Below are 25,597 nucleotides of genomic sequence, written 5' to 3'. Positions count from 1 at the left end.
AGTACGCACGCATGATTGGCAGTAAAGCTCATCATTGCAGGAATGTCCAAAATCCACGTTGCAAGATCGAACCGAAAATTAGTCTAATATTGGGTATGGTTCCCCTCTCACAGTCAGACAGGTCGCATACGGCATACTGTACACGAGGCAGTTGAGGAGTCCCTGTGGCAATCGGTCCCCGTCCTGCAGCAACGCAGTTTTCAGTTCCGGGATGGTTCTCGGAGGAGGATGACGAGATGCAGTTGTCCTCCCAAGAGCGTCCCAGACATTTTCTATAGGGTTTAGGTCAGGAGATCTGGCTGGCCAATCCATACGCCAAATATCCTCACTTTCCAGATAATCGTTGACCAGGTGAGATCGATGGGAACAATAGTTGTCATTCATGAACAGGAACCGAGGGTCAACACTGTGCCCTGAAAAGTCGAACTAAAGCTAAGTCGAACTGGCTCTAAGATCTCTCTATACCTCCTAGCAGTCACGGACTCTCTGCCAAACACATGGAGGGATGTGTGGCCGTCCAACATGATGCCTGTCCAGACCATAACACCTCCACTACCATAGTGGTGCATTTCCCTGATGTGGAAGGGATGGTATCAGGTATACCAGGCTCTCTCCAAATGAGTGTGCGTCGAGAATGAGTGTCCAGTCTGAATCTCGACTCATCTGTGAAGAGCATGGTGCTCCACTGAAGTCTGGTACAACGCTGATGTTGTCTGCACCATGCTAAACGCGCTCTCTTGTGTGCTGCAGTTAGCGGGACGCAAACAGATGATCTTCTGGCATAAAGCCCTCTCTCATGAAATCTTCGAGCAACAATAAACCGTGAAACTCGAGTTCCAGTGGTAGCATGCAGCTCACGTGAGAGCTTGTGATGCTGTAGCAGTCCTATGGTGCCGCCGCATTGAAAGTGCCAAATAACGATCCTCATTGGTCGCCGTAGCTCTTCGATGACTTTGTACAGATCTTCTCGATATGGATCCAGTGTCCTGAAACTGTTTCCACAAATTGCGAACGACACTGGGCGTAACATCGAGCTCTGTAGCCACCTGCGCTTGTGATTGCCTTGCCTCCAATCTACCGACGATTCTCCATCTCATTCCATCATCCATACATTTGTGGCTACTCATTTTACCTGATAGGTTATAAAATTTACCTAACTCTTGCGAGAAGCACAGCGAATGAATGTCGCCGAGGAGTACGAGCACACGAATCGTGGAAAACGTCTCGTGCCCTTATCATCCCCTCCATGGTCACAGCTCCGCTCACATGCACGTGTACGCTTACGTATTCGACACTGAATATTTGCATACTTCTTCGGTGGCATTATTAGTGTCTTTGGTTCAGCACTTTTTGTGAAAATAGACACAATGTGCAAATTCTCTTAATTTAGCGCACGAGTGTATATATTTGCGCAACTCAAAAATTCAATTTTCTGAGTTGTTGCCTTTTTGAGCTTTGCCGTCGATAGCATAATAGATGTGATGCTGCGATATATAAGCTGTGAAAACCAAATTTAGTTTTTACTAGAATTGAGAGCTTTGAATGCACCGTTTCTAGAGGGAAAAATTTCACAAAACTATCGTGAAATTAATGTTTTTTTTTTCTTTCTCAAAACAAATCTCATAGTTGTTGATACTTGTTTTTTTTAAATGTGAACTTTTCTGTTTTTTATCTTTTTATTTATTATTTATGTGCATTTTTATATGACACATTGGTAATATTTTGATGAAATGCTGTATGATTTGGGAATTTATTTGTAGTCTCAGTTGTATGCTCCTTATTCTCTTTGCCTTGTCCTTTGATCAGAGGAGACGGTATCTGTCGTGGTTGGCCCGTCATCTGCCTTCTGAATCACCGCTGTGCCGAGAATGGCCACCAGCGCCTTACTGCCTTCATGAAACCAGTTACTTGCTCAGGAAGCTCTATCATAAATGGAGGGTTAGTATTAAAATACTATGACAGTAGCATGCTTGACAGCTGAAAACATCAAAAAATAAATAAAAATAAATTTTATTTATTTTTAACTATTTTTAACCCAACATTTTTAACTATTCTTCTTTCAAAGTAGTCTTAGAGAAGAAACAATCGCTCATACTATTTCCCGTACAACAATAAACACTTCGCTTTAAATCAATTTAATATTAATCGATACTATGGGAGCAGTGTTATCGTGTTGTTTTACATACGAAAGTTGTAGAAAACAATTATTGTTTTCATGCTTCTTTTCCTTCTCGCAGTGCAATAAATACAGATTAAAATTCGATCAAACATCTCGGAACAGGATGCGAGAAAAAGTCACTGCCAGTCTGATATTCAAAGACCGCAAGACGTCTTATCCTAAAAGGTATGCGCCCCAACCCCAATGATATTTACTTCCCACTTCATTTTATATTAACACTTTCTTTTATATTACGATAAGTATTTATGACTAATATACATATTAGGTAAATGTGATAAATCAGTTATTGTGCATAATCGCTAATCGTCTCTCGGTTAGTTTGATAAATTCATCGCTTTCACCTGTGATAAATTCATCGCTTTCACCTGTGATAAATTCCTGTTTCACCGGGGATTATGCATAATACCCACAAAAGCTTAATTAGTAGATTTGATAAATACTAAAAAAAATTCACTTTTATAGGTGATTATACATAATACCCAAACATCGTTGGTTATGGTTAAGGTTGTTAAATCACAGTTCATTATATCTGGTACAATCGTTAAAAAGGTGTTGGTTATATATTTGTGCTTGATTGTGTACGACAAAAAATTTCAAAATTCGTTAAATCAATGGATGTGTTAAATAACAGTTCGTTATATCAAGGTTCGATTTCAGATTTCGTCAAATAGGAGTTGTTTATAAGAGTTATTTCGGGAGAATGTTCGGAAAAATTCGTTAAATCAGAGTTCATTATATCCGGTTCAGACTCTGGCTCACAAGTACGCTCCTCTAAATAGTAAATCTTATCACCGCAATGGGGCCAATTTATTATATTTACCAATATTAAATGGTGATTATGCACAATAACCGGAAAATGTGATGAATTTAGTACGATTTATCATGTTCACCAACGATGCTTGGGTATAATACATAATCACCGGTAAATGTGACAAATTTTGAGAAAATATCAAACTTACAAAAATGGTCGGTGATTACGCATAGTAACCGGTTATTATGCATAGAGAAACCGGATTTACCCCATTCACCGTAGCATGTACACCGTAATTAAAATGAATGCCATGTGTGTCTACAAAATTCTCTGATTAGTTTCATACGACTGTTTCAACAGCAGTCACTTTTTTAAATTGAATATTTACTCACACTGAATGTTCAATGGTCATAATGACTGCATGCCGGTGTCACTCACGGTATTTTCCGATCGTTCCATTAGTGTTATTTCTGTCTTTAAAATTCTTATTCCTGTTTTGTATATGCAGCGTTTCGCATCCTTTTCGAGGCGATTATGTGCGACTCAGGCACAATCTGAAGTGGAAAAAAATAGCTTCGGAGTCTGGAGACCAATACGTTGTGTTTGCTGACATAATCAATAAAATTGCTCGAGCCAGTGGAAAGGTACAATGAATTTCCTCCTTACTGCTTAATTAAATACAGCATTTGTGTGTAGATTTATACATATTTGGACTTTTAAAATTATCTTTCGCCTAAGTAGGAACCTAGTTTTTTAACAGTCGCAAAATTCAACAGCCAATGATCGCATTAGTTTTTCTAAATTACCTTCTTCGTTATTTTATTCTCGCATTACCTTTACCGGCCAATGGTCGTATTGTTCCCTCTTTTTGGGTCATTTTCTAATATGTGTGAGCTTTTTCTACGAGTTATTATTTCAAAGTAATGTCAACAAGAGTTTATTCTTTTTCATATTTGCATGTTTCGTTTTTAAAAAAAAAATGAATCATTTTGAACTCCTTAGTGCCTCCAAACTCTGTTCGTTGTGAGTACAAGTTCGATGCTCGTGATGGATCAGCGAACACTTCAGATCAAGTACCGAATACCAGCTTCCGATATATTCAGGATATCTTTGAGTCCATTCATGGATGACTTGGCCGTCTTCCACGTCCGATCGGTGAGACACAGTTCGATATTCATTCCTCTCGACATATTATGGCTGATATGTACACATTCTTTTTTCCTGAAAAATATTTATTATTTTGTTATCTTTGAATTTCAGACAGAAGCTACTCGGAAGAAAGGTGATTTCCTATTCGAAACTGGTCACGTCATTGAAATTGTGACAAAAATATTTTTAGTTGTACAGAATGCCACGGGTAAACCACCAGAAATAAACATCGCTACAGAGTGAGTGAGCATTTTTTTCTTACCCAAGGGGCGTTTACCGTACGGTAAAAGCCACAAACAGAGATCTTGACTAAGTTTTACTAATACAATACTATACTCTGTTCATTCTAACTTGGGTCCTGATGTAAATAAACCGCTGTACCAATTTTTGATATCACTCCGCATCCTTTATCTCTATTGGTTGTAATTTTACCCGCCCCTTCATTACGTTCCGAACACGTGTGTTTTTTCCTCAAACGCGAGATTGTAAATCATGATTCCAATTTATTTTTTTTATAAAATTTATAAAATATTTTTATTTAATTTTTTTCTAATTTTTGAAGAATTTTCCTGGAAATTTTTTTTTCACTGTTCTCCAAATTTTGTTGAAATAAAAACTGTTGATAACACTAATTATAATAGAAAGAGGTATATATATATCTCCCAAAAAAAAATTCGATAACGTATTCTGTCGTTATCATGGCACACTCCTCAAGAGTTGGGATGGCAGGGCTCCAGCCCGGACACAGCCTGGGGGGGGGGAGCTCTTGCGGCAGGATGTGGGGCCATGGTCGTTACAAAAGTTTGTGCGAGTTGTTTATTATTTTACGGCAGATAGTGAGAAAAAAAATCCTCATTTTTTCTTATTACTTTTTTTCTTTAGAATTTTACAATTTTATTTCTGAGCTAATTTACGCCGTATGATTTTCCTGGGCCGGATATGCTACCAATTATAAAGTGAAACAAATTATGAACAACTTACCGTTATGTTGCCACTTTTTATTTTTCTTGCGGGTCTGTATAATTAAATATTTCATAATAATCCACGGGCTGTAGCAGTTCCAATTTGATGAGAGAGTCATCCACATTTACTTCAAGCTGTTGTTGATATCCTGTTTTTTGTCAAGACAATTTCGATTTTTTATCCGTGCGTAGGCTGCGAGCCATGACCCCAACATCCAGCAGCAGGAACCCCTGGACTGGGATCTTTAATGGGACCCCCCTAGGCCAGGCTTTCTCACCGGATCTATAGTGTCTGTCATAATGAGGCTAACTGAATCAAAAATGAGCATTACTCTTTCGAACCAGAGTTTCAAAACGTTACCTTCACGTCTACGTGATAATCCTCAGACTTCTTCCGCTCGCCGCCTTCGACGAAACCAATATTACTTCCTCCCAACAAGCTGCTCAAGCAGAAGTGAGAATTCTTTTGAAATGCGTACATTCACCACGAACGATAAGTGACCCCCCCCCCCCTCCGTTCAGTGTACGTCAAAGCGCATGGGTGAGAAAAAAAAATCTTGTTGACAGAAACTTTGTTTATAGGAGTCCAGAGCAGCTGCAAAGAAATGCATTTTCAAATGGTTCTGCCAAACAAGATAGACACGCATATTTCATTTATGTCATCAAATTATAAAGAAGAAAACTCTTTTTCTTGCAAGACCTCTTGAAGAAGCGTATACAAGTGTATACCAAATCTGTTTGCGAACGGGAATAATAATAATAAAATGAAACTTCCATTTAAAAAGGGGACGGTAATGTTAGAGTGAGAAAGGCGTATCCTGTCAACACCCACCCTGAAGACATAGCAGCAAAAACGCTTTGACCGATCTTTAAAAAATATTTTTTCCCGTCTTCCAGATAACTTTGAAATAATATGGAATAAATATTTAAAAAAAAAAATAAAAATTATGAGCTATTTTATGGTATGAGGGGCAAACGACAAAGGACTATATTTTTGGTGGTATTGCACAGTAAGAAAAGGTGAAATGTTCTTCAACCAATCATTTTGGGCATCGCTCACGTGCTTTTATTTACATCAGGACCCAAGTTAGAACGAACAGAGTATAGCCATGGTTTTACTACAGCGAGATGATAGAAGTTCGAAAAAGTACTAAAATTCCTGACATGCACATAAATAACAAATCCAACTACGTTAGAAACATCATACATCTTGAAAGAAGATACCGATATTTCCCCCCCCCTTTTTTTTATGAGAAAGCCCTATTTCTTCAAATTTCAAAACAGACCTTGTTTTGTTTATACGACTGTTGCGTTTTTACATCAAGTAATCTATGAATGACTTTTTACGAAGAAATGCTATTTTGGCATTTCACTTGAGTTTTTGAAACATGATTTCAAAAATACTATTATTGTACAGTACAAAATTTTAATATGATATTCCACCATGTATTGCTACGGTTATAAACAGAAGTTTGTTTATCTATACACAATGTGTTAAACTTTATTTCAAAAAATTCACACGTACATCAAGAATTTCAAGTGTAACTTATGAGCATACATACAATCCTTTAAATTTGGGTACCAAAATTGCATCATTATCAACTGAATATTGCTGTGAAAATAACAAAACATTTGATTCATAGAAATTTTTTGCAATCGCCTTTCAAATATTACATGAATTTCGCTTAAAATTTGACGAAAAATAACTCTTTCATAGAAAATGGCATAGGTACGCCATAATTTACTGCCGTTTTCACCATTTTGAGACCCTTTTCATCATAAAATGTTATTAAAATTCACTCCAGTACTATTCTGTAGAAAACTGATAGGAAAGATCGAAAGCTTGAAATGAGAATTTATTTGGTTTTAGACGTTTATCTATAGTTGAACCTAGCATACAAGGTGCATAGGTAACAGGGCGTATGGCGTCTTACTGGTGAACCGTTGATACTAGAGGCATACTTCCAATTAGCAAAAGTATTCAAATAACGTGTGTTACAAAGATATTTTATTCATGTAATATAGTTATTAAAATAAAAAAATTAATATTTTATACCGTTCCACCGTGTGCCCAAAACCCAATTACAAAGTTGTTGCCCTGTCTCTTCTGATTGCAACTAAAAAGTTCCACGTTTCTAAGTGCAATATTCCCTTAAATATTCGAATTCGAAGAACGGAGAAAAGTTGGGAAAAAACAGCATTTTACCCGCATTTAATGCTGTTTTTTCCCCAACTTTGCTCTGTGTTTCGAATTCAAAAATAAACCTAATATAATATATTTTATCGAAAATAAACTTTAAATATAATATTTATAATCTAAAATAAACATGTTTAATGTTAATTATTTTTTGGGAGTATATTGGAAACTAAAATTCACAATATATATATATACGAAAGATCAATGAATTTCGAAAAGCGAATCCAAGTTGTTTTCTTTGCACATATTATTATGTTGCAAAATAAACAACTTCACGAATTGAGTCATTTATAACATTTCCGTTAAAAAATATAAAAAAGCCGGTCTCGTGTTTTTTTCCGTAAAATATAACCTAGGTCTCATGAAATTTTCATTAAACTACCTTTGCAAAATTTTCGTGCACCATGTTGTCTGTCACCACAATCATCAAATATTCATTCAGCAAACAACTGGAAGCACGACTCAATGGTCGAATTCTTGCTCGATAAGCAACTGCCACCGTAACATACGAAATAATTATTAGTCCTGGAGAATTTTTCGCATGTCATAACATGCTTAAGGATTGAATCTGAATGTGTCAAACACCCCCACGCTGTAATTTTCGCAAAATATCAATTCATATTCATTCTGCGCGTAGCATTGCTCTCTTGGACGTATTACTTTAATGTCGTTTTTCATGTTTTATTTTTTCTCTCTCTCTCTCTCTCTCTCTTTATTTTGATCATAGGTTTGAAGCGAATTTCGGCAAGGAGAACGTCATTTTGGCTTTTAAATGTGCTGGTTTACCAGAAGTTCAGCCGGATCAAGTCAAAATCAATAGGAGGGGTAACCGAATGGAAGTAGTATTATGAAAAGAACTCAACTTAGGCGAATCTTTCGAAGAAATCAAATGTTGAAGATTCAACAGCTCTTGCTCCTTACACGGAGAGATAAATTTACCAATCAAACGAAGAAGAGAGGTGGTAAATCTGCAACTTGTTGAAGCGAGAAGCAGTTCATTACCAAGTGACGAAGAGCTTCTGATTCCACACATAAAAAGCTGATATTACTTCGGCTAGTGATGGTTGGATGATGGTCAAACGGGAAAGAAAATATGGAAATGACTTTTAAAATGACGTTTCTTATGTGGGTTTCGTGTTACTGAAAAAAAAGAAGCAAATGATGGCTGGTGTTGAAACCAACTAGTAGAGTGCCAAGAATATATGCCAAAAAAATAGTAAGGAACCGATTACATTTCAACAAACAAAAGAAACGATAAATTTGTATAAGAGTAGATTTTTCTTCCCATAGCCTCGGTGAAAAAATTAGCACCAAACATTTTATAATCGTACTGATATCTAAGAAAAAATACTTTTTAATGTCGTAGATTAACTTAATCAAAAGATTATCTCGAATAGTTTGATTCTCAGTTCCACAATGGTGGTTCCTTTTCTTTAAAACACACACACACTTAAAAAAGATAGGAAACTTTGAATGTTTATTGGTTTCAGAAAAAGTTTAAGCTATCAAACATTGAAATAGAATGTCAACATAGCTGCTTATTAAATAAAATATGATAACTGGAATCTGAGAAAAAAAAATCACACTGACTGCCATGAAATTTGATTTATATTTTGAATATCTTGTTCTCCGAAGATAAAGAATAATTATTATAAACCCCATGGTTTTTGTTACTAAAATGTTTAAGGTTTTGAAATTATTATGAAAAAATTTTTATTGTCTACTAACAAATAAATATATATAAATATTAATTTAATATCATATTTAATATTTTTAAGTTAAAATTGCATTTGTTATGACTAATATGATATAAATATGTCATTAATACAGTGTAAATATGTTATTGATATAATATAAATTGCGATATAATGTGCATAATATTCAATTATTTTTTTCTCTTAACTAAAAATCTTCTAAATTTTACTTTTCAAGATTTTTTCTTCAAACTTTCTGTTTTACCCAAAGAGAAACATTTCCAATGATTTACTACAGACAACTTAGCTTGTATACAATTATCAAAACAAAAAAAAAATCATATTCATAATATGATTTTTTCTAATTGTTGATGTTAAGTCAATAAACAATCGGTGTCAGTATTTGCTTCACTAACTCAGAACAGTGGTCAATTGCAATTGTCAATACACTGAGAGAAAAAGAGGGCATCTTTGTAGCCACACGAAATTTTGTAACCGTAAATTTGAAACTTTTATTGATTGCGGTCATGAAACTGACGAGACAATTAATGATTATTGCTTCAAATTATGGTCGGACTATACCAGGTATGTAAAGCTGCTTCGATAACAAGGAATCAAATAAGTCGTTTAGGAAACATCTTAGCAACGTGTTTGTTTGCATGTATTAAAACTTAACTCATGACTACTGGAAGGGGCATAAATATAGTAGATAGTATTTCGAGTACCCATACTATGTACGTTTGACAATTGAGGTTAAAAATAATAATAATAAGGCTAGTTACTCAAATAAAAAATAAGGGCCAATACAGATCCTAATATAAATAAATAACTTGTATTCCATTTCCTTTCGACTTGCATGACTATAATTGTTTGTCATCTTCCGAAAATGACGCATCCAAAAAGTTTAGTCCTCGTGTAATGCAACACCCCGATCCGAGCTATTTAAATTATTTTATTATCGTATGTATTACAGCGGTATTGTTTTTTATGCGAATTCACTTATTTTATTTATAGTAGTATTGTGTTTTGCTCGCATATAATGACAAGTTCCTTAGTCAAGTCATTGAATGCCTTGCCCTGTCACTTTTCTAAACGGATTCAATACATTTGTACTATATTCTGTAGAACTGTCAGTTTCTTATGGTGAAAAAAAATTCGTAATTTTCAAAAATTGACTCAAATATCAAAAATGACCATAAATTTTTAGTTCCCTATCATTTTTATTCTACCACGTTAGTTTTCTAACCACCATTATAATCTAAATCCCTTTTCTTTCGTCCAGATAATTTTATAACCTTCATTTAAACCTTTTTAACCTTTAATTTTCATTTTTTTTAAATCCTAATACAGTATCGTATTAGCTTCTTGATGTGATTAAAGAAAGTTGAAAAGTTTAATACTATACCAATTTTACCCAACCCACTGAAAAATTAATTTTTAATATAAATAATTAAATAGAGTATATATATATATATACATATATATTTGCTCAAAAGAAAGTAAACACCAATCTTGAAAGAAATCCAATTACATGCTTTTACCTACTCGTTAAAGTTTTACGTTCATGTGTATGAAGTAAAAAAAATAAAGAAAAGGAGGAGAGAATTATGCATTTATCATATATATAATGACTACATAGAATATCTTGGAGCAAATAAAATTATTTTAAAATGAACTGAGAATGTAGATAGTCATAATATATACATATATAAATATATATCATCTTTATGCACTAGTTAAAAATGCAAAATTTGAAAGAAAAATAAAAATTCGAATCGGAAACTGTTTTAGATGATATCACGCTGCCTTCAACACGATTGAATGTTCTATATTATATCGTTTAAAACACAAAATGTAGGAACAGAAGTTGAATTTCAAAAGAGATTCTCAAAAAGATCTGCGTTTTTGTAAAATGTGGAAGTCGTGGATTTTTGAATTTCATGTGGTTATTGTTCTTTAGTGAGAAATAGAATGAATTTTGTAGTCACCATGATTTTTTTTAATATGCATTTTATTCTCTTAAAATAGTATTATCCCTCTGTGATACAAAGAATAGCTACATCGTGATGCAAATTTATTATCTGTTGCTGCTGCCCCTTGATCCTATTTCTGAATTTACAATACACTGTATACTATATAATATATAAATATTATAATATATAGGGTGCGTATGTAACAAGATGTATGGCATTTTACTGGCAAAGCGTTGATCCTAATATATACTTTCAGTAGAAAAAGTATCCAAACAACGTGTAGTACTGAAATATGTCATTCATGTTGCAAGGGGTTGTATAATTATTAAAATAAAAAACTAACTTTTTTATACGGATACCCCGTGTGCCCGAAACCCCAATTAGAAAGTTGTTGTTCCGCCTCTCCCGATGCCAACATGAAAAAATCTACGTTTCTAAGTGCAATATTCATTAAGATGTACCAATTCATAAAACGGAGGAAAGATGGGAAAAAACAGCATTAAATGTGGGAAAACCGTTTATTCGCATTTAACGCTGTTTTTTCACAACTTTTTTCTATTTTTTTGAATTCAAGTATCTCAGTGAACATTCACTTAGAAAAGTTTTTTTTTTCCTCTCTCTCGTCAGGGGACGCAGAGCAACAACTCTCTAATTGTGTTTTTGAGGGCGTATAAAAAGTTAATTTTTATATTTCAATAACTATGCAACCGCTTGCAACATGAATAATATATCTAACTGGAAGTATGCCTCTAGGATCAACGCTTCGCCAGTAAAGTGTCATACTCCCTGCTACCAATGCACCCTGTATATTCTATATTTTAATTTACTCTTATTTTTCTGGATACATTGACGTTGGTTTTGAATGACGCGCGCGCGCAAAAATTCCACTATCGTTATCATATAAAAAACATTTAAACTTATCATTGTAATTGATGTAATTACGAAGGTTTGTTTCAAATAGCGTGAGCCTTTAAAAATTGACTTTCTGTCTGGGATTTTCATGAAATCATTTGACTTGGACGTAGTTTCTAGTGCTGATATTGAAACTGATATAGTTTTGTTCTCTATCACGTAGAGGTTTTTCGCAATCATCGAAATCTATATGATGTACTGATCTACACAAAAATTATTCATACCAACATGTTTCAAGAAAGCAGTAACTAATCAATATAAAAGTCGATAAGCAGAATCAATTTATTTGATTATATATAAATTTCATTTTCTCCTAAACATTTTTTTTTGTACTGTAACTTCCGCCGGATCCCGTTTCCCGCTTTAACACACGAATAGCATTAATCTGCTACCATATTCACTTTCTAGCGTTCTAGATATCGGTTTTTCCTAAAATTTATATCTTTTATTAATATTACATCTTGTTCTACACTAAATAAATTTTAGGAAGTATAGAAGTGGGAGTTGAAGTAAATTTTTTACTCCTGGTCCCGTGTATATTTGCATATAAAGGGCAAATACAAAAAAACCCATAATATCAATTTATTTTCTCAACATTTTTTTTTTCAGATATAGCCTTTTTGTGTCATTTTGGTGCAAAATACGGCAATATAAGTGCAATAAGTGTTCAAGGATTTATAAAATCGCACCGAATTGAAGAAAGTGGGTAATTGAATTCAAGGTAAAATCTATTCAAGTTTGCTAAGAAGAATCTGGTTTGTTTATAGATAACACATTTAAAATTAAGGCAAACTGAATATTTACCATTACCTAACCATTTTGGCTGATTAAAAATTCACTCTAATTAATTTAATTGCTGTGTTGATGCGCTATTTAAAAATATGCGAAAGCCCCAATTTACATGTTTTTGTAAAAAAAAATTTGAGTACGTGTTTATGGAGTAAACCATAGAGGGTTCAGCTGATGTTGGCAACCCTGATTCTTCAATTTCAGTAACACGGTTTTATTCATGACTGTAGTCATATTGGGTCCTCGTTATCTTTGAAAATTGCCTGAAAAACATCTGTAGAACGAATTACTGTATTCTTCTCCGTTGCATTCATAGTTACCTCAAAGTTTGAATTTTTCAACTGCCTCTAATACAGCATATTTCCTACATAAGATATATATATATACCACTGGAGAAATGCAGGTTGGCCACCTCATGAACTATTGAATACATTCACCCTTTCCACCTGAAGAGCACCTCGCTTTAATTGATATGCATACGGGGGTGGGCAATTCACTTATTTTTATTTCATTAGGTGGCGATGAATAACGTTTTTCGATCATGAATTTGAGTTTACCATTCACGCCATCGTTTTCTAATCTAATGCTGGCTCTGCTTCCGAACTAACACAAAAAAGCACATTCTTAACCCTTTCTGACCCAGTGGTTCTAATTGGAATCGGTAACATTTTTAAAACGTTAACAATATTTAGTAATTTTAAAACTTTCACAGCCCATTCTTCGTCGGGAATGATAACAATTAGCATTGCACATTGCAGTTCCATTCTTTGGTGATAGATTGCAGTGGTTTACTGTTTCAATCGCTATCATTTGTGTGAGCTCAACCTTCATTCTCTATGTTGATATGCACATTATCACTCTGATTTCTCACTGCTTGCGACAATTTCGAAAATTATACATTTATTCATTATGAATAGTACCAACATTAATTTTTATTTCTCATATGATCAGAGAATGCCACACATAAATTATATACTTGAATTGGAAATATATCATTTTAAATCTTATTTTTAAGAAACTATTTTAAGTGACATATTTTCCTCTCCAAAAAGTCAAATGTTCTCAATTGGAAAAGTTTCGGAATTTCATCAATGTGAAATGTATTTTTCAGAAAAGTTTTGACATTCATGTTTTATTGGACATGAAGTAAATTGATAGGAAAAACGATTTCAATTGCCCAAAAAAATTCAAGTCAGAGTGGGTTGAACAAAAAGCACTCGCGAAATATTTTTTATATTATTCTATTTTGCTGGTCTTGTATTATGACCAAAGTTTAAAAAAAAAAATTTTTATTTATTTTTTTGCCATGATGTATTATTTTATTCAGGGAAAAATACAATATTTCCATGAATGAATAATTTCAGTGTGAGCAATGATGGGTATTGAAAATGTATTACGATATCGTGCAAAAAAGGTCCTTTTTGCACATTTTACTAGAATTCGTGAATGTTATCCGTTGTAATTTGTCACGAATAGAGGTGCGAGGAGAGGCATATGTGTAATAATTTTATGATTATTTCTGTGATATACACATATAAGACATTCTTCTCTAGAAAATATTTGTTAAATTCTTTTTCTCGACTTCCGCACCATGACAATGCCGTTTCAAAAATAAGCAAATTTTTATTCTTGCAATCTGATCAAGAAATTTGTACATTTTTTGAGAAATTTAAGTCCTGTACCAAGTCATGCGCTCAGTTCGTGGGTAAATTACCGTGAATTCAGTATTTATTTCGAAATTTCAGGTTATCGGTTTCACTTCTACTCAACATCCAAATCTGATAATGAAGTTAATGATGTACAGGAAGTGCTGAGATTTTGTAGATTCTTCTGTTTATTTAATGCTTCCATTTCATTCAAGTACCATGTTTAGATCTTTAAAATAGGAGGAATTCGCTATCATATTTCACATTTATTTCAATAAATAAGATATTTTATCGATAAGAATTGTGAAAGATCTGTATGTGATATAGAACAAACTGATGCCATTTCTGTGTTTTGCTTAACCGATTTACTGAAGATCACCAGGTATTCTGCAAACACCAGAATCGTGTGGACCTGAGTATATATATATATATATATTTTTTTTTTTCAGTTGACGGTCGTATTTTGATTGAAGAACTTTATAGTGATAGAAGTAGCGCAGACGGGAAAACGCAAATAGATCAAATACATATAAATTCTAAAACTGTTTTATAACTATTTCCTTATGTTTCTAATTAAGATGCAAAAGTTGATAATAGCACTTATTGAAATAAATGAAATTTTACTACCGATTTCGCGCTGTAAAGTGTTGCGCTGTTTCAAAGGGTTGAAAAATTACAATTTTTTGTGAAATATTTCCCCTTAAAAACATATACCATACTAATATAATAATAACAGTTCTAAAAATATGAATGCTGCTTTCCAAAATTTTTTATTTTCATAAATCGAGGGTATTAATTTATTTATGTAATTATTATTTAATAGCGTGCGATTTTCTTTCTGGGTATCTTATTTGACGAGCATTAAATAGTTTTTTATCATTTTGACCAGATCTTTAAAATAGATCGGAAAAGGGAAAAGGAATTGATAAAAATAATATTGTTATCAATACTTAGCTGCTGATGGTAGCAAAGTTTGCCAGTTTCCACAAATTTTATTTCGTGGATATCAACGAGCATCAATAAGAAACGTAGGAGTATCTTTAACCCCTTCAAAAAAGCACAGCAGTAATCACTGTACCCTTCAAAATGCCATATCTGTTTTAACCAACAAGGCTTAGATTTTCAGTAGGTGCAAAGTAAGAGATACGGGGGAAATTGTTTTGTTGAGAAATCTTCAAAATATCTCGGCTTGTCAATGGTGAAATGAGAGGCCTTAAAGGATGCAAGATATCTCGTCAAGCCGTTCAAAGGGTTAGATTTGTGTATTTTTCTGTTTGTTTGTTTTTTTTTTTTTAACTTTCTATTTTTCTTCATTTTTAACACACATCTTTGAAAAAAAAAAAAAATTTTATATATTTTCACCATAATTTTTCAATATTGTAATGCGGGAGACATAGTGACGGCAGTCTTCGTACACTGTTAGGCCTTAACCTACCATCGCATCCATTTAGGCCAGTGGTTCTCAAAGTGTGCTTCGGAGCTCCTAGGAGCATCGCCAACCTTCGTCAGAGGCGTCGTGGCGTGCTGGTTGTATTGACGTGTTCCTGTTCTGAGTACTTTGAAGTGGTTCTTTTACACGGATGCAGAATTATCTAGTGAACTACCCAAGGGAGCTGCGGATAAACTATGACTAAGACAAGGGAGCCATGGATCCCAAAAATATGAGGAGCACTAATTTAGACCATTGCATAGGAGTTCTCCCCTGAAGACAAGTCATGAAACCCAGGCCTATAAGTGTCTTTAGAGGATGCCCCCCCCCCCCTCATTTCATTAGTTCTGCTTCAGAGTTATTTTTGCTTTACTTATTTCTTTATCTTCTTAATGAAAATTTAATGGGCACAAAACATTATATTCTTCATGTCATGCTGAGATATAAAATCAAAATACTTTATTTCTAAGTACATGGAAAAGTATTCTTAAAACCTGCAAATAGAATTCGAAACGCAAAATACAGGGTAAAAAAAAACTGATGAAAGATAGTTACAGTTTATTCCTTGGTTCTCAGTATCACTGTATCACAGTTCTGCGAGTAAGAGTGAGGCAAGATATTTGATGACTTCTCGAGGTACACAGATGGCTCTGCATAGCACCAATACGGTAAAGACGTGCAGCCAATAATGCAATGGTCAATCTGAAGACGGTCTGGAGGTCTAGAGGAGTATCGGAAAGATGTAGGATAGCCGTGTTTCTTTACTATGTCTCTCCCCATTCATCGTCGATTGAATGAATCAAATATTTTTTCCCCCAATCTCTTCTCTATTGATATAAATTACATTTCCTTTCAAATTATTTGGGGAATAATTTTTTTTCCGAAAAATAATATTCCAAGTGACACGAAACCATCTGTGTTTCTTAAAAAGAACAGCATTCAATAAATCATCTGAACGTTTCGAATAAAATTAAATACGATAAAACGCATGTGCATTATTCTAATTTTTAGCTTAGGAAGAATCGATTTGTTATCATAAATTTGAATAAGTATATTTAATTTTGGGTTGAACACACATAGAAGATTAGAAACAAATGATCCGCTGTTTTTATTTCTTCCGTATGATTGTTACGCAATAGACCATGTGCCAATTGTTACTCATTTAATCAGTACGATGGTCTGTGTGTGCACGAGTGGTAATATGATGATGACTTGGAACAAGAATGATGTGACTGTATTTATAACTTGATGAAGAATTCCGGAATCGATGTGCTTAAGTTTTCGACAGAATTAAAATGAGAGAAAAATGTGTACAATTAATATTTGCGCGTATTTAAAATATATGTATGTTATTCGTTCAAAAATGTTGTTTTGTTTTCTTTTTCCGTCAGAACAATTTGATACTTCTCTGTGAACATTCTCTGGCGATAGTTGAAATACATAATATTTAAAAATGTTGAACTATGAATATATATGAAAAAAAAATTCTGGGGAAAAAACTTTTTTTTGTACAGTACTGTAGTGTACGAAGTCTAACGTGCAGTTAAGCATAATGGAGATGAGTAATTTATATCATGAGACGAAAAAGAAATTTCATATTAATTTTTTAATAAAATTTGTAACGTATACGAATGTGTATTCGTTTTATGATTGTTTCTGCTTTGTTTCATTCACAACATACGCGTCAGCCAAAATCTGAACTTCCGACAAAAGTTGAAATAATGCATGATTACAGTTTATGAACACTAACTATTCGTTTTACTGAATGTACTTAAAATGAATGTACTTGAATTTGTCTGTCGATCCGAAATATGGACCAATAACAACTTTTTCGTTTGATTATCAGATGCAGCTCCTTCAATCTAACTTCGAAAATTAATTGAAAGATTATTTTACGGGATGTTTCGCCAAAAATTTCCGAAAGAAATATACGGTACTACCTTAAAAATAAAGATAATAAAAGAATACTCTTTTCTCTCTCTCTCTCTCTCTCTCCAATTTCAACCCTGGGACTACTGATGGTACTTCAAAGTACCATTAATTTTTCAACCCCTGCAACATCTCTTACATACGTTGTTGGGTGCGAGTATTTTTATACGTAAAGGCTCGTATAACTACTTTACAATTACTAGATGACGGCACAACTTGGGAACAACTAGTTCTTTAAATATGTTAATTAATAGCATTGGGTTAGATGTTTCGCCACTGTAAAAGTGCATTGCACAAGTACTGTAATGCAGTAAAACAAAGCTTTCACAAAATGTTCCGCAACAAATTTATGAAAAATTGATGGATGTCTTGCGGTAAAATAAATAAATACTCATTCTTATATATTATTCAACATATCATCGGTGTTCGTAGAAAATGTGATATGTCAAAATACTCATTTTTTAGGCCACTTCTTCACACGTGTTTCCGTGAAAATGCCATATGTTTCTGACGCCAGCTCAATAGCATTATTGCAAATTATCCTATGTATTCAAACTAGTGGGCAGCTATCCTGAAAAGTGCAATTTTTACATACGACATTTTGCATGAACACCGGTGATATTTGAATTGTTTTTTTTTATTGCAAGCGATCGTATAGTGCTGACGAAACTCTCAAGTACAAGGTTAATTAATTAATAAAACTAATAATCTATTTTCCTACGGGGCCCAGACCCATGCAAGGATAGCATACAAAGATAACATGCACACAAGTAATAAATTACAAATCACACATTAGGGTATACAACTCGTAAAACACACATCTCGCACACACGCGCACACATCAATTTAAAAAATTCAGAAACTCCAAAATATCATAAAAAAATAGAACAGTTTCCTAATTTGATATTCAAAGAGGTGCGATATTTTAAAAACAAAGTTTTGGCTGGTGGGATAGCGGAAAATACACGATTTTAACAGGACAGCTCTCTGTAAATTAAACAATAAACAGCAGGTTTAATTCGTTGTATGCTAAATAATTTTTGAAAACGTTTTTTTTTGTTTTAAGGCCTTCATTATATAGAACTAAAATGGCCTACCTAAAAATTTAAATGATAATTGTTTCATTTTTTTTACAATGTGTTAGTGAAAGGACTAAAATGTAAGTAAAACATAAACAATGACATAAACAAAGAGAGCAGATTTCTTTTGTGATAGTTGAACCCCAAAAAAATTTTATTAGGGGAGAAATAAAATTCAAGTTTTTATGTGGCTCCCCACACACACACAATCAAAAAAAAAATTAAATAGTAAAATTTGCGTCTATCATTTTTTGTCCGTAACAATTAAACGAAAATTCGCTGAGGTATCGGTGCCCCACAAAGTAGCTTAAACAAAAATATTTTAAAAACCAGGCATAAAAAAGGATGCCTATAATAAATATGGATGGCCTTAGCACAAAAAAAACAGCAAATTCAAAACTATACAAATATAAAATTGATTTTCTCTTTGTGTGTCTGTGCGTATGTTCTTCTATAGAAATCTTCAATTTTAGACCGCCAAATTTATCATATGTACCAAACGGGCCCCAACTTAAACGATAGGCTACTTTAAAATAATCGCCAGAGCTGGCCGAAAGCCCGAAATAGGCAAAAAACTGTCAGGCAACGATAGTTTCTGAGCTTCAATAATGACTTTTGGAATATTTACTCTAGTTACCTTGGTTCATAAACAATGCGTTTCAGACATGTATAGCCCTTTGCAATGGTTTGTTACTTCTATAATGCTGCCAGTATATGGGGAAAACCCGGGATAGAGGTTTTCATCTGGATATTCAACTGGATTATATAATTGTATTTACATAATTCAACTGGATATTATAGCTAGTTGAGTTATAAAAGTACAATGCCCATTAAAATATCGTTATTCGTTTAAGCACGGGTAACTTCTCGATTTCTCATGAATGATATTTCCTTTTGACTGTGTCGATGGAGTAGGGGAGGATTCACGACAACAGAAGGCTATTTCATGCATTTACAACCCTATTAGAAAAAATTCCACACGACACAACTCGGAATTGTCCCTAATCAGCCTATACTACCACTACTTAATCGTAGAAAACAGTTCGGTAAATGCCAGAATGTGTATTCCGGGCGAATGTGTATGCGTATCTCTAAGAAAACGTATAACACCAGAGTTATTCGTGTTTCGTATTCTAGTGGTGCTACCATATTTCTTCTAAATTGGGAGTAAAAGATGCCCGAAGTGTTTTTATGTGAGTATTTGTATTATGTTGAAGATCTGTCTGCTCTCTGCGGAATTTTCCAAATGAGAAACCAACTCGTATTGCTGCCTCAAAGTTGGTAAGTCGCGGAAAAACCAAATGATCACCATTGTTCCACCAGTGGGGGTTCAAACTAAGGTCGTCGTGATGTGAATTCATCACGATGACACACTGACCGCACAGTGTTCTTTTGTTTCGAACGAAAGGTATGACATCCCAAAAACCGAGAAAAAATTTTCTCGAAGTTCACAAGCCATTGGTTTACCACTCCAACCGATTCTATAATCGATCTTTAAAAAAAGACATAGCCGACTTTTCTCTCAAAAGAACAAAGCAGTTTCGCCAAAAAAAATGGACAAATCTTTTGTTATCAGATACAATCCCAGGAAATGTTGAAAAAAATACTAACAAAACAACATTTATTAGTAGAAAAAAAAATGAAAAAAATATCTACCACAACACGCTCAAAAGGTCGTCGGAATTAGTAAGAACCAAATGCAAAATAAAGATATTCCCCTAGCAGATTCCTAAATCTGTTGAGATATATACAAAACAGTATCAGGAACAATCTTAACAATGTTGATCCCTAGCCAAAAGGTTCTCTCAGTTAATACTCAAATAATTAAAATCCTAAGACTACTACCCTCTCGTACTTGCACGCATAGGAAATTTCATTATAAAGCTTGAAAATGTGATTCCGTTATAACACACTCTATGACAATAAGCTTGTGCCGTTCGTTATCTGTTTCCGAGCTCTACTCGTGTGATTTCAATATCACTATCCATTGTGTTACACTCTCTCTAGCGTGCAAGCAAAATTTGAGGTGCAGTCAAATGGTGTGACTTGAATGACTATCGGGGTGACTTGGGTATATGCTCCAATTTTTTTTATTTCAGATGACTCCATAGCCACTGTGAATGAAATATAGAGGTATTCAAGTTCAGTCCAAGATTGAGCTTCCGTGATTCAAACTCTGCCCAAATCTCTCATAATAACTAGCCCCGTCTTTCTCCCCCCCCCCTCCTACTTTTATCATAACCTGCGTTTTAAGATTACATGAACCCATTGCAAAATTTTGTTTACAGATCTTAGTGATTTAGAGTTAGTCTTGATAGAAGTTTGCTTTGGTAGGTATATTTATTGTTTGGAGATTTGGATAACAAATTATCTAATTGAATTAATTTGGTAATTAATGGTTGTGTGATTAGTGAAATGTTTAAGAATTGCAGGGTGACTTGGAGGACAGTATTTTCTACTAGTTTCTCCAGAAAGGGAACAACCATTGATGACCTAGATTAGGGGTGACCAACTTCTTTCTCTTCGCGTACCAACATAATGGTCAGCTATAGCGTCGCGGGCCGCATCAGTGGTGCAACTTGTGTGTATAAGCCGCTCCATTATCAATTGAATTAATTAGTTATTAAATGAATTTCGTCACTAGAAATGAGAAGTTTGTAAGCAGTTTGTTAATCAGGAAATCTGCTGTTGGAACCGATAGTTCAAATAATGGTCGCAAATTTAATTTTTTTCACGGTACTTTTACCTTGTCCCGGACCGCGCAAAATCACTTCACGGGCCAGCTGTTGGCCACCTCTAACCTAGATAGCCTAAACCATGAAGAGGCCTCAACCAGTAGTACTAATTTTAGTAGAACAAAAATAAATTTAAAATAAACCACATAAGAGACACGAAATTGAAAAGACAGTCTTTTGATGCCAGAAGATTCTGAAGTGGGTGTTCTTGAACCACAATAGATGAAAGTTCTGTATTTTCGACAATTTTCTCGAATGTGATGTCATGATCAAATGCTACAAAGAAAACTACCATTTTGAAGTAAACGTTGAATTTGGATGAAAAATCCTTGTTAGCAGACAATCGTCCATCGCAGGATTGTAATGTTTTCCGAATAAGCAGTTGAAGGAATGATAAAAGGTGAAAAACACAATAGCTAATACTCCATGATCAAATTGTGAATTGCTTTGTTCGACCAGTCAAATGTATGGAGAAGAATGCGATATATAGGTCTTTTTTGACGATCGATGATGCATTGTATGCCATGATTACGGCAACACCTACTGGACTAGCATACGTGTTAGGTTTGGATCACGTGGAGTTGGAATGCGGTGACTCGACATTTCCATTTTAATTAATCAAAGTTGCTTCCCATGCTGCTCACCATCGGAATTTCAAATTCTTTCGAAGGATTTGTCGTGGGGGGTTTACGTAATTGAAGAAATATCGGGTAGCAATCTTGAATATAGCATGTGACCCATGCTAATAAATCTGAGTGAATTTAATGGACGTGGAATTTTCATAATCACCGGACTTTTGGAAATGTTTTTGAATTCAAAAACATGTCATGTGATAAACTCTTGAAAGAATGTGTACTTAATTCAAGTTAAGATCGTCTTTGGAGGCGCACATTCCAAGGTTCCCGTTCCTGTCCTGTTGTACCACAAACGATGATGTCATCGAAATACATATTGGAGAATTTTCGGTCATTGATCGAGAGAGATTCTTTTTCGGTTGAATTTTATAATTATGGTTTCAATATGTTCAACTGTTTATTTTGATCAAATTCAACCAGATGGCGCTAATACAGAAAATCGCTAGTGCTCCCGAAATTTTCAATCGTCCGGGATAAAACTCAATTATTTGCAGATCTTGGCGCTAGATGGCGGTAACGAGAGTGCACCTGAACACTATTCCGAGAGAACAGAATATTGATTTTTTTTTCTCCCGGCGCTCTCCCTCCCCTATCGTTCGGAAAATGTAGAAGAGGAATCTTAAAGGTTGATCGAATGAATTTTGAACAAACCTATTTCTAAATCTTCTCTACGGGAGAAAAAACTAAATCTATTCCGGTACAACTTTTGATCGTGAAACTAAACAGGGAGTGAATTGAAGGAAAAAAACTCCTCGATCTTTTTTTAATTTGTACGTTTGGATGATGTTACATCAAGTGAATACTGCGATACAGACTTGTATCCAATCGCTAAGACTCTCAAGGTGTCCGCAGGTAATGCTAAGAGTTTATATAAGTTTTTACCATTATTATATTTTCTAAAGATAGAACTAAAATTAGTTTATCCTTAACAACAATATTTTAAAGGACGTTACAGATTTTTACAGATTTAACGAAATTTCTAGCGAGACTGAAGAAGTGCTGTTTTTCTAGTTGTGTACGAGGTACTAATAATGAATTTCTCTTCTTTTTTTTTCAAAAGACTTATATAAGACTGGAAATTATCCGATGGCGTATATTAACAAGGCAAATTTTCGTGTTAGAATAAAAATAATGAATTCATCTTGCGGCTTACATTCCTGTGTAACTATAGCTGAACTTTTGACTGTTATGCAATATGATTACTATAGACAGATGCTTATATATATAATACATAAAAAATGGTATTCGCGGAGATATATATCCCATATGATCATAATTAATCGATCGGTAAATTCACGAACTTATGAAAAAACTTTAAGATGTTTTTTGCTCGTTCTTTGAAAATTTCGCACGTATGTAACTGAAACTCCTGAAATACCCTTTTCATATTTAATACAGAATGGATCATATTTTCTGAGCGTAAATATCGGTGATTATTATGAAATATTGCCCTTTTTTTTCGTGATTTTCGGGGAGGAAGGTTTCGGAGGCCGAATGAAATGATGAAGTTAGTGTGGTAATTCATCTTCCACAAAATGCAAAAAATGTTTGACGTTTTATATTTGTAATATAGGATTTGATAAATTTATATCAAATTGATTTCTTATCGGAGTGTGCTCCTGTGGCCTAATGGATAAGGCGTCGGCCTCCGGAGCCGAAGATTGTGGGTTCGAGTCCCACCGGGAGCGATGTGTCAGTCTTTTTTTTCCCGGAGAACTTTGACCATTCAATTACCGTATTATGAAAAAGAATGAAATAATTATCACGTAAATTTTTCGGTAGGTCATTTTTGTTCCGCTTAAGGCCTAAAAACAAAATATTTTTTCAAAACATTATTTTAGCGCACAACCAATTAATGAACCTGATGCGTGAAAGTTTCGTCAGCACCATACGCTTACAATAAAAATTAAAAAATACTAATTCTCTCAAATATATGTTGAGGAAAGAAAGCCACATAATATTTGTTTCATACATTTTTTAGGGAACATTTTTGTAAATGTAGTGTTTCACTGCATAACACTCTTGTGTGATGCTGCAAAAACTTTTACGGGGCGAAGCATCTAACTGAAATTTATTGTTTCCTAGATATATTTGGCTGAAGAAAAAGTCGTCTCTCTCTCTCTCTCTCTACCGTCCCACCTGGGGGGGGGGCATTTGCTGAAATTAAAGGTGACTGCACAGGTCGATAAGATACTCGCCTAAAGTAAGGATGTTACCAAACGATGTTTAGAGGTGTCTCGCGAGTTCGATACCCGGTTCGTCCTTGTTAGAAAATTTTTCTGACACTAGGGTACAGCAGAAACGGCGACATGACCGCAGGGAATCCCTCATCGATGGGTTAGCGCACCAACCGCTCGATGAGTATAAAAAAAAGGCTACAGTTCAGAATCGGCAATAAATTGTAGGTCCCGGTCTAATTAGCCCTCGTGTGCAGAAAATGACCGTGGTGCGACAAAAATGATCAACGATCAAAAGGCGACTGCCTTATTTCGTGTACCGTGGCGTGAGGCACTGAAGTAGAGGACGTTAGGGTCGTGTTTCGAGTGGGGTAGATGGTAGCATGATTTGCAAGAGAACCTGGGTTCGAGTGCCGCCGGAGACCTTATGACTTTTCTTTCTGAGTTTCCCTCGGCATAATATCCAGAAACTATCTGTTTCCTGAAAACTCTTGTCAATTGGCATACTTAAAAAACTAGTTGCCCCACACTTGCGCTGTCATCTAGTAATCGTAAAATAGTTATACAGCCTTTATAATCAAAATACCAACATTCAACAACGTATCAGTTCCTCACCCCGTCTCGAATCACATTCGCCATACGGGAGTTCCCTGGAGGGAGCATTTATACATAGCAATGGAAAAAAAAGAAAAGGTTTACATCCTACCCCAGGGATCACCATTAGCCCCCGGGGTTAACAATTTGCATTACATTACGATTATGATAACTTGACAATTTACATTATTTCCTTTTCAGAACTTCAGAATTATAGCTTACATTATACTCCGGGCAGCACCATTAACATAACGCGAGCAGGAATTATGTAGTACCCCCCCCCCCGAGGAAGAAAATAATTAATAATAAGTAATTATAAACACGGTAGCTGGAGTATATATTCACACACAAACCCGATTACAAATTCTCAAATATAATGTCATAGTATACCAAAATGAGCAAGAAATCGACATGTTGCAATAGATCACAACTCATACTGCTGCGAAAGATTGTTTATACATATTTCAAAACAAATTACTTGCGCATTGACTAGAACATACTGTCTCGAACCAGTTCGAAAATTAGATATGTTCAATTATAATAGCATGAAAAATTAGTGAGTTTAAAAGACAAGTCATGTTTCAATGTGCCAAGTCATACATTAAAGCACTACTTAGACGCGTCATTATTATTCTTTCCCTTACATAGCTTTCTATATTTATATTATACTAGCTGATACCCTGCGACGTTGCCCGCCCCGTAAAATAATTATATATGTATAGCTTTACAATTATTTCTTAATCAAAAGAAATTTCTGCATCAAGTGT

General features: G+C 34.4%; 2 protein-coding genes and 1 non-coding gene across 3 annotated transcripts in view; all 3 read left to right on the top strand.

Annotated features, from left to right (window-relative positions):
- LOC149083343 (unconventional myosin-Ia-like) overlaps positions 1 to 8,873 on the top strand; it is a 175,660-nt gene extending 166,787 nt beyond the window's left edge. The window contains exons 24-29 of the mRNA XM_089236828.1: positions 1,807 to 1,938; positions 2,238 to 2,344; positions 3,439 to 3,574; positions 3,933 to 4,085; positions 4,191 to 4,318; positions 7,966 to 8,873. Of these exons, the coding sequence (XP_089092954.1) occupies positions 1,807 to 1,938; positions 2,238 to 2,344; positions 3,439 to 3,574; positions 3,933 to 4,085; positions 4,191 to 4,318; positions 7,966 to 8,089 (780 nt within the window). The 3' untranslated portion in view covers positions 8,090 to 8,873. The remainder of the gene's footprint in view (positions 1 to 1,806; positions 1,939 to 2,237; positions 2,345 to 3,438; positions 3,575 to 3,932; positions 4,086 to 4,190; positions 4,319 to 7,965) is intronic.
- A 13,764-nt stretch (positions 8,874 to 22,637) lies between these two features.
- The window catches only part of jef (major facilitator superfamily domain-containing protein 6 jef), a 33,759-nt gene continuing 30,799 nt past the window's right edge, over positions 22,638 to 25,597 (top strand). Inside the window, exon 1 of the mRNA XM_089236580.1 lies at positions 22,638 to 22,911. The gene's annotated coding sequence lies outside the window, so the exon portion shown is untranslated. The remainder of the gene's footprint in view (positions 22,912 to 25,597) is intronic.
- Positions 23,675 to 23,747, top strand: TRNAR-CCG (transfer RNA arginine (anticodon CCG)). The gene has a single exon. It is a non-coding gene; the product is annotated as a tRNA-Arg (tRNA).

Source organism: Pholcus phalangioides, unplaced genomic scaffold, assembly GCF_987345545.1.
Source record: "Pholcus phalangioides strain wild (caught in Gottingen) unplaced genomic scaffold, Ppha-v1.0 ptg000009l_1, whole genome shotgun sequence".
Lineage (NCBI taxonomy): Eukaryota > Metazoa > Arthropoda > Arachnida > Araneae > Pholcidae > Pholcus > Pholcus phalangioides.
This window is presented reverse-complemented; position numbering and strand designations above follow the sequence as displayed.